Source organism: Phaseolus vulgaris, chromosome 7, assembly GCF_000499845.2.
Source record: "Phaseolus vulgaris cultivar G19833 chromosome 7, P. vulgaris v2.0, whole genome shotgun sequence".
Lineage (NCBI taxonomy): Eukaryota > Viridiplantae > Streptophyta > Magnoliopsida > Fabales > Fabaceae > Phaseolus > Phaseolus vulgaris.
Window position 1 is genome coordinate 6,058,788 of NC_023753.2, and position 10,501 is coordinate 6,069,288.

At 30.3% G+C, this 10,501-nt stretch overlaps 1 protein-coding gene across 2 annotated transcripts; it reads left to right on the forward strand.

The window, feature by feature from the left end:
• The first annotated feature begins 5,986 nt into the window (after positions 1 to 5,986).
• Positions 5,987 to 9,932, forward strand: LOC137829562 (serine/arginine-rich splicing factor RS40). 2 transcript variants are annotated; one of them, XM_068636391.1, is made up of 7 exons: positions 6,071 to 6,157; positions 6,764 to 6,874; positions 7,699 to 7,990; positions 8,209 to 8,321; positions 8,405 to 8,640; positions 8,931 to 9,560; positions 9,671 to 9,932. In XM_068636391.1, the coding sequence occupies exons 4-7, from the start codon at positions 8,226 to 8,228 to the stop codon at positions 9,693 to 9,695; spliced, it is 987 nt and encodes a 328-aa protein (XP_068492492.1). In that variant the 5' UTR covers positions 6,071 to 6,157; positions 6,764 to 6,874; positions 7,699 to 7,990; positions 8,209 to 8,225; the 3' UTR covers positions 9,696 to 9,932. The 2 variants fall into 2 exon arrangements, with proteins under 2 accessions (XP_068492491.1, XP_068492492.1); XM_068636390.1 differs by lacking the exon at positions 7,699 to 7,990 and having other exon boundaries at positions 5,987 to 6,157.
• The last annotated feature ends 569 nt before the right edge of the window (positions 9,933 to 10,501 follow it).

Sequence of the window (10,501 nt, forward strand, 5' to 3'; positions counted from 1 at the left end):
TTTAGGTGATAATTATTTTAATTTGTCTAATTAAAAATATTAATTAATCAATTATAATATTTCTTTACGTTATTCTTTCATCATTCAAACTACAGAATTTAGATGAAAGAAAAAAATTAAGTAAACAAACTATAGATATAATGGTTTTTCAATTTTTATATTTTTTGTTTGAATTATGTATATAAATTATTTAAAATAATGGTTAAGACAATGTATGGTGTGTCTTACGAGTCATAAGTTTAGTAATCCATGAAAGTATATCAAAATGTCAGTTGAACTTACGAAAAATCTTATGTTATTTCATTGTGATGAATTATGACTATGCCAACGTACGAGTGTTTGAGGTTGAAAAATCACAATTTGCGACACTACAAAATAAAAAAGACAAGAATTAGGATGGAGTTTAAGAGTAGTTAATTAGTAACATATATTGATAGTTTAAAATAATATCCTGGATTAGAGTATTTACTGGGAAACTTAGGATTATTTAATATTTGTTCAGTATTACAAGAGTTATATATTTATAGGATTATTCGATATTTGTTTAATATTACAAGAGTTAGGTAGTATATATATATATATATATATATATATATATATATATATATATATATATTAGTAAAAAGATCTTGGATTTTCTTGAAAAAATAATTATGACTAAGTAATTTTTTATATTTATAGTGTATTATTGACTCATGGGTATCATAAAGTAAGATGAAGTTTTTTCATCTCATATTAAACCCTATATCCTCATTTTTTTCCCATGTACTTATAGTATGATCCTAAAAAGTGTTCTTACTTAGTATAAGTTCTTTTTCTCCAACTTAAAATTAAACAAATTTATGCGTGGATGTATAACATATGTCTATTTATTAAATAATTTGAATAATAATGAATTTGTAATATATATATATATAGTAAAGATATGTTATTTATAAGAGATCTTATATTATTAAAAATTCACTCCTAAATTTATGATTCAATAAAAAATATATTTTTAATATTAAAGGTGTTACTTTTAGAGTATACATAGTTGAAATAAACTAAAATATAATTATAAAAAAAGAAAAATTACCAGAATATTATTAAAAGTGACTTAAATAATAAGAACACAAAAGAATAAGAAGACGAAAACAATAAGAATATGAAAGACTAAAGAGAATATTTTTTTTTAATTTTTTCTCTATATTACATTTAGCTAATGATCTTATTTTTGCTTAAACATTCTATAACTCTTATGTCATAAAATAAGTCAAAAATATATTATTAACTCTCAAAACAATATTATCTTTCTTAGTTTCATAAAAGAATTAAGGAATATTATAAAAATAAGTAAAAAATATATTAACTCTAAGCACTACAAGAAAAAGAAAAAAGAATTTAAACCAATTGTTTAGTGGAGATTAATATAACCTTAAGAATTGATTTAATTAATGGAAGTCTTTTTAACTTTTGTTAAATTTCAAAGGTTATTATAAAATCTCAGCAAAATAACATGATTTTTTTAACCTTTGTTAAATTTCAAAGGTGTATTCTAAAACCTCAGCAAATTAACAAAGTTTTTTTTTTTAACTTTAGTTAAATTTCAAAGGTTTATTTTAAAACTTTAACAATTTTTTTTTTTAACTTTCATTAAGTTCCAAAGGTTTATTCTACAACCTCGACAAATTAACGGAAGTCTTTTTAACCTTTGTTAAGTTTCAAATGTTTAATCTAAAATCTCAACAAAATAACAAAAGTTTTTTTAACTTTCGTTAAATTCCAAAGATTTATTGTAGCACCTCAATAAAACACTATAGATTTTTCAAACTTCAATAAATATAATTAAATCTATTTATAAATAAATAATTAAAAACTATATAGTTTTAATATATTTTATATATTGTATAACTAAATTCTCTAAATTTTTTAAAGTGCAACTTTACATTACTAATAAGTCTTCTCTGATTCACCCCATATTACACATAAATTACTACTTTTGTTAAACCCCTTACACTCAAATTGTCTTTTGTGGCCACTCTATTATTAATTAATTTTCAAGCTAGAAATTGTGCAGAAGTAGGGGTGGCAAAGCGAGGCAGCCCACCCTACATAGGCCCGCCCCGCTTAAGCCTGCCCTGTATACAAAATGCGGGCTGGTTTTCATGACCCGTAGGGCGGGCCTTATTTTTTTTTTTTGGAACGTAGAGGAAGAGTGGAGGCAGTAAGGGTGTGTAACAGCGGAGCAGTAGTAGTGCGTGACAGTTGCAGGCGAAGCCATACGGAGTCGCAAGCGGAGCGAGCGGCGGCGCTACAAAGGAAAGTGCATTGTGTGTTGTGTGCCTTTTTTAGAGCGTTGTATTTTGAGTGAAAACTTAATTTTCTTTCACTCAAAGTTGTCACTCCTCCATTAGACCATTGCTGTTGGCCCGCGCAAGTTGCGGGGCATGCTAATGCGGGTTCAAAACGTCAGCCCGTCTTGCGTTTTTTACCGCGGGCCGCAGGTCAACCCGCTCCACTTTGTCACCCCTATGCAGAAGGTAAAACTTTGATTTTCCAAAACATGTCATACACATTCCTTTCCTCCTTAGTGCGTCATTAAACAAAATATTGTAAGCTGATTTCCAGTTAATACCTATGAAGCTTCCAAATCTACTTGTCATCCCCTTCCGTGTTCACAATTTTATCAGCTAAGTCATTCATCAACATGTTTAATTAATATGATTCCCATTAGAAGGTGGTTCTCCTCTATTCCCAAAATCGCATAACATTGCCTCCTTACAGTCCAATATGTGACAAAGTCTTGAGTATTTTTCTTTTAGAGGCCAGTTCCCAATCCATCTATCTTCACACACTAGTATATGTTTTCCATCCCATACACATCACTCAAATATCTTCAAAATTATTACCCCATTCTTCAATCAGAACTATTTTTCTAATATCATCCACCATAAAGATTCCAATTTAGCATGCCTACAATTACCTAATTCAGTCCAACCTCATATTTAGAACCTAATAAAATTTGTGCTATGTTGGAATCTCTTAAGTCTCTATATCCACGGTCACTCTTAATATTATATTAACTTCTTTAGATTATTAAAATAAAACATTCATTTTTTTAATACATTAAATTTATTTATTTTTAAATAAAATAAAATAAAAGTTACACTAGAATAATGAGTGAGTGGAGTATGGTTTTTTTTCTTGCAAAAAAAAAAATAATTTTTTATTTATGCGGGCCAACGGACCAATCCGCTCTGCCCCGTGTGGGTTGCGAATTATGCAAGGCGGACCTAAGCGGATTAGCAAACTAAATTAGTGAACTTTTACCACATTTTTCAATAACGGACTGCGAGCTCCGCATTGTCATCCCTAATAATACCCAAACAATTTTATTCCCTCCTTTCCCCATTCCCACAGGATTTGTCTCTTACTTTTATTAATTTTATACAAGACACTTGCAAGTATTTTGAAAAGAGACATGTAAAACAAAGAAAAAAAAATAGAAACTTCCTTTTTCAAGTTCTCAAATTGTTTTTTTTATCTTTCTATGATTTTCTCCTACCAAGATACCAGGTTACTTTAAGGGGATACATACAATCATCTCTTACTCAATTTCTTTCTAAAATTTTAATTTTTTTTGGGATTACAACAGAAATTGAATTATTCATCACTACATAGTGTTACAAATCTAAAATTTGTTGTTTTTAGATGTCTGCTTATATTTCTCATGAATGTTTATGCTTGTTAAAGGTTAGATAGAGCATACAAAATTTGTTCCTTCAAATAATTTCCAATTAGAATTGTCAACAAATGCACCCATTGAAGGAAATACAATCTGTTTACAAGATTATAGTTTATTTTCTTGTTTCTGAGTTTCCTCTTTTTCAAACCAGTAACAAAATAGTTTATTAGATATTCAAAATATTTAAAGAATAAAATTATGTTAAGATAGATATTTCATTTTGTAATAAATAGTAAAATTTTAATTAACGTTTTAATATACTTCAAATCATTTTAATATTTATTTTGAGATGCATATAATCACTTGAGTGATATCAAAGTGATATTAATTAATATATTTTTAATAATTACTCATACAAGAATAAATAGATATAAAATTGTGCACTTTAGTTCAAAATCTAGAAAAACAAAGTTGATTGGGGAAAGATTTTAAAAAAAGTCTGTAAGAAAAATACAGTAGTCAAGTTAAATTATAGAAAAAAATATTACTATATTTTATTATGATAAAAAAGATTTTTCTAAAAAGACAACAAAATTTTATACATTGAATTAAGTTTTATAACATAAAAATACACAAATTTTAATAAATGATAAAAAAATTTGATCCGTGTAAAAGAAGATTTTGATATATTTTATGTCTCACTTTTAATAGATATATAAATACATTTTCAAATAATCAATTAAATTAATATATGAATCTTGTATCACTGAATAATAATAAATTTAATTTTGAACTTATTTTTTAAATTCACATGTAGAAGCAGAAAATATTAATTAAGAAACAATATATAATACATGAAATTAAATTAAAAATAATTAGTTATTAAATATCAAACTTATTTATTTTAATCTAAATCTTTCATTTTTTAGTAACTCTTATAATGTTTAATATTTTCTAAAAAAATTAACAATTTAGTTTTTTAAATATTTTAAATTCTTAGTATATAAATTCTATAAATTTTAATAAGAGTTTTTTAGATATCTTATAACTCATAATATTATTATACAGGTTTTAAAATTTATATATTTTTTCCCATCTCATAATTGCTTGTAGACAAACTGGATTTTACTATTTATTTGATTTGAATTGTTTAAAATTGAGTTTCATTCAAAACAATTAGAAGTTATTTATTGGTTACATGGAAAATTTAAATCCTCATCCCTAGCTATTAATTTACTATACAAACATTTTAGTAATTAAAATTTATAAAAAATATTAAAGAAAGTAACAACTTCATTTTAAATTATTAATTTATTTACAAATTTTAATGTAATTATTTAGCATACAAATGACTTTTACATAAAAATTAGTGTACATATATTTTTTACAAAATAATATTGAATATTTCTATAAATTTATATTTTTAAATCAATTTATTGAATTTTAGTTATTATTATTACGAAAGAGTGGACTTTAAGCCTAACCAACACACCCCTTACGCCGAGAGTGATAGTTAGAAACTCGTGCGTGGGACTATATATATTGGGTGGTCCGATAGCGGGTGGCACGATAGACCCAACACAAATACTCACTAGGATAGGCTCGAAATGACTCTGATACCATATTACGAAGTGAACTTTAAGCCTAACTCAACCCCATAAAACCGACTCATAGGGTTAAGGTTTGCACCCACTTATATACAGCTCTAATCTCTAATCGATGTGGGGTCTCCAACAATTATGATTTTCAACTCAAACTTTATTTTTCTTATTTTATATGTTTGTTCCAAAATAATACATTGATATTTATTTTACTTTATAATTTTAAAAATTAATTAATTTAATATTAATTGACTGCGACTGTGCTAGTTAAACTTGATTTTCATTGTGGACTGCTAATTTAATATGCTTTTATAAAAAGTAAATATGTCTATTTATTAATTACATTTTAGAATTTATTAAAATTTAACTATTTAGATCTAAATAATTATTCTATCTATCAATATAATTAATTACAATACAAAGACATTTGCATAAAAAAAAGGTATATGAATGCTAAAGTCTCTTTGGTGATTATTCAAACAATCAATTTTAATACAAACATGTTTAAGAATCAGTATATTTTTTCAGAAGGGATATATTTAAATTAAAAATTTAATGACAAATGTAAAGTTTTTGCTTTTAATTTTGAAGTAAATTATTTTTTTATTACATTTTAAATAAACTAATTTATATAATAGACATAAAATAGTATTTCCGAATTTCCGCTTTGTTATTACAGGGTTGGTGAAATAATAAGGAAAGAAATCAGGGAATAGTTCGCGAAATTTAAAAAGATAAGGGGCATTTAGGCAGAAATTAAAAAATTAATTCTATATATATGTATTTTCCTGAGATCCGCATCTTTGTCTTGGTCAACCCAAAAAATATTTGTTACACTCTGCTCTGCTTAGGGTTCCAACCCAACCCAACACTTATCTTTTTGTAATGCAAGGTGATCCATTGTTTTCCGATTCCTTCGATTTCCATTTTCAATCTTAATGATTCCTTTCTGTTTTTCATTCAAGAATGTTTCTTTCGTTTCTTTTCACAACTTTAAAAAAAAAAAACAAGATCTGAGATCTGAAACTCAAATTCAAGTTTTCGATCCACTGTTACACTTTGTTGTGTGAGATTCTCGCCAACCAATTGATTTTGAATCTTTTCTGTTCTACAAAGTAAACTTCTTTTTCCTTTTTTTTGTATGCCCATTTTCTGTCCATTAATTTAATTTAATCCCTTTGTGTTTTTATTTTAGATTTTAGATGTAATTGCTTATATTTCAAATTTCCGTAAGGTCAGATTGTATGTGTCTGATTATACATAATCTTTTTTTTATTGTTCATATTTGGTTTAGGGATGGATGTGGCGGGGTGGGAAGTTGTAACATAACTTGTTTAGGGTTCATCTTTTCTTTTGCATCATAGCAGTGTTATATTATAGTATTATCAGTAACTCAAACTGTTGTTTGTATTCACAAGTAATTTTTTTATTTTTGTATAATTTATGCTTATTCATGCTTGCACATGGTGATTTTAAGTGTTTTTTAACCTGCGTTCAGGGAAGATGAGGCCTATTTTCTGTGGAAACTTCGAATATGATGCCCGGCAGTCAGAGTTGGAGCGTCTTTTTAGACGATATGGGAAGGTTGACAGGGTGGATATGAAGTCTGGTAAGTTTTTTTTTTCTTTTTTAAGTCTCTTTTGTATATTTAAGGGTGGATGAGTTAATGGTTTCCATTTTTTCTTTATTTTTGTCGTTGGGATTGGGTGAGGATTATCTTGGAGCTAATATTTGAGGTTAAACATGAACTTTTAGGTGTCTATTACTTAAAAGGTTTATAAATGAATCATCAAGCTTATGAGATAAAATCTTGAAAGTTTAGAAGACGTGTTTTCTTAAATTTGAGCAGATTGTAATTTTAAACATTGAGTTTATTGTGTGATAGATATTTATTTTTCATGAGTTTTAGATCTGTTTGTGGCTTCGTGTGGTTGGGAACTGTGGACTGAATTAATAACTATGTTTTTCAATTCAGTTATTAAATATAAATTATGTATATACGCACTCCAGAGAAATTCAAACTCAGGAAGAGTAACTTGGTCTAGAATGAGAACTGTCCTTTTAACTGGTAGTAAATGTTTAGAGTAACAAATTGCTTGATTTATAATTTAAACGCTTAACTTGCCAAGTGGAGAAGTATCTCAATCATTTGTCAACCTGAACATTAAGTTCAAGACGGGAGTAAGAAGTAAACATCCACAAGTTGCACCTTTGCAATCAGACCTTTAAGACATTCAGCAGCATCGGAGCAGCACCTTTGACAACCTGTGGTTCAGACGCCACATGGTATCTTCCTGGTGATTCTGTTTCAGGAGTTGGACCTTGGCGTACAGCTTCTGGTTGAGCATTTGTGGGGGATCAAGATATTTTTAAGTAAAAAAATCATCTTTTTTGAAGCATCGGCCCCCATACTCAACGTTTTCTTTGACGCAGGATTATCTTGGCATATCCATTTCCTGCCTGTGATGCACATCTTCTTTTAATGAAGAATTGTTCAATTTGATCCGCAATGACACACCCGTTGCACGTATTCATCAGTCACATTTGCCTTTCAATTTTTGTGCCTTTGCCCAGCCTCTTTTGGACATGTTTCGAGGTTGAAATATTGCCAACCTCACAGCAGAGGCAGCAGAATGGATGGAGAAGGCACTCATTTTCCATTGACCCTCATGAGACATACACTTTTGGATTCTTGTTCTTGACATCAATTTGTTTACTTATCAAGGTCTGTTGCTAATTCTATTGGTCAAATTAGTTTATAGAAATAAGGAGGTTTGCCAAAATTTTAATTTCCGAGCAGTGTTGATTGTGCTTGGCAGAAAGGTCCGTTATCACATCAGACGTCAAGTGTTTGTTGATTGGTGTAATGGACAGAAATGTCTCATTTCAGTTTTTTTACAAATTTAATTTAATACCTAAATGAGAACTTTACATGGTCTATAGGATTTGCTTTTATCTATATGGAAGATGAAAGAGATGCTGAAGCTGCTATTCGTGCTCTTGATCGAGTAGAATTTGGTCGGAAGGGACGCAGACTCCGTGTGGAATGGACAAAGGTAACACATCATTAGTCTCTTTGGGTTAGAGTGTTGTTTTGATCCATTATGTTTTCATGACCGTTGCACGTAATATGTTGCAGCATGAACGTGGTGTGAGAAGGCCTTCTAGTTCAAGAAGATCTTCAGCTAATGGGAGGCCATCAAAGACCTTGTTCGTAATAAATTTTGATACATACCATACCAGAACAAGGGACTTGGAGAGGCACTTTGAACCTTATGGCAAGATAGTCAGTGTTAGGATCAGAAGGAATTTTGCTTTTGTTCAGTATGAGTCAGAGGATGATGCTAGCAGAGCACTGGAAGCTACAAATATGAGGTAATTTAATGTATTTGGATATTTATTTTGGCAAAACATTTTGGTTGCAAGATTCTTCTTTCAAATCTGTCATTAGCCTCTAGTCAATGCATGACTACTGTTAAGAGATTTGACATTTTTGCTAATCTGTATACCTGTATCCTTTAGAAAGTTAGTTTAGAGAAAGTTAGTTTAACGAATAAATGATGCTTATCTTCTTAGGTTTAACTTTCTAGTTAGTTTTACCTCCCCAGTATATTTTACAATTGACTTGTTACCAATGTTATGATAACAAAGTTTTTTTTAAACAGCAAGTTACTGGATCGAGTTATTTCAGTTGAATTTGCTGTTAAAGATGATGATGATAGGAGAAATGGATATAGCCCTGAGAGAGGCCGTGATCGTCAACGTGATAGAAGCCGTGATGGAAGACGATCCCCTAGTCCTTATAGGAGAGAAAGAGGTAGTCCTGATTATGGCCGTGGGCCAAGTCCATATCAGAGAGAGAGGGGCAGCCCTGACTATGGCCGTGACCGAAGCCGGAGCAGAAGCCCTCCTAGGAGAGAGCGAGCTAGCCCTGCATATGGGCGCAGAAGCCCTAGTCCATATAGAAGAGAAAGGGAGGGTTCTGATCCTGTTCGGGACTCCAGCCGCAGTCCTTATCACAAAGAACGTGGGAGAACTGACCATGGCATTTCTCCTTCTCACAGTCTCGAAGAAAGAGGGAGGAAAAGCCCTCAAAATGGTCGTGGTTCTAGCCATAGTCCTCGTGATACTGGGAAGACTAGCCCTGAAAATGGACATGGCTCTGGGAGTCCTGAAGAAAAAGGGAATCCCAGCCCTTACAATGGTTATGGAAGGAGCCCAAATACTGTGCCTGATCCTAGGGACAGTCCCAATTACGGTGGCCCTGAAAGTCCCATGCATGAAAGATATCGCAGGTTTGCAAACATTTATTTATTTGAGAGTTTGTTATTACTGTTTATTTATTCCAGCCTTCTCTAGTTTGATATCTTCATCATTTTAAATGTGTTCGTTTCTGATAATACAGCCAGTCTCCCCCTGCAGACGAATGATTTCAGTCTTGGATGGAAAAGCTGATGGAAGGGCAAACTGATTGTAGTTCCGTTTCATGGCTGGACTAAATTTAATTTCAGCAAATTATTTTAGTGCAGTAGTTATAAGCTCTGAAACTTGTGTTGTTGTGACAACTTCCTAGTTCTTTATTTATTGTTAGTTTAATATTTCTATATCAGCTTAGTATTGTAGAATCTTTGTTTACAGTTAAATGGTACTATATCTTTGATCAACAATATTGGCGAGTAGCGTCGCTAAAGTCTTCTTCTGCCCTTCAAGCATTCCCAAATAATTGACGGCCATTTCTTTGTATGACAGTTGCTGGTGAAATGTTCCAAGGGCATTGTATGTTGAATCAGCTGACTGAGGTTGATCGAACTTCGTTATCACCCTAAAATCTACTAAGTGGATGCGACTAGAAACAAGTAGAACTGGTATTTTGTTTTGGGGGAGGGGGTGCCTACTTCATGTTTAAGTTAGGCTCAATTTTTTTAATATATTTTAATAACTCGACTAGGACCATGACTCTTTTTAGAAAATTATTTAACCGAGTCAATATATTTTAGTGTAATTAGTTCTTACCCTTTAATTGATCATTGTTTTTTTATTAAATTTTATTATAATGTTTAGGGTATATTGCTGATTTTCTTAATATGTTGAAACATATATGCCATATAAAAACTTTGGTTTATTATGTGGTTGGCCTATATTTCTCACAGAAGAATATTTGTTATTTTTTTTTTCTTTAGATGGATTTGGATACCTTAATTAATATCTTATTCTCGGCACAGGATACCCCCAGCAT

Bases quoted from the DNA above. Each gene is read 5' to 3' on its own strand.
- LOC137829562 (XM_068636390.1), top strand. The intron at 8,322-8,404 runs GTAACACATCAT...AATATGTTGCAG, and splicing joins TCCGTGTGGAATGGACAAAG to CATGAACGTGGTGTGAGAAG. The intron at 9,561-9,670 runs GTTTGCAAACAT...CTGATAATACAG, and splicing joins ATGCATGAAAGATATCGCAG to CCAGTCTCCCCCTGCAGACG.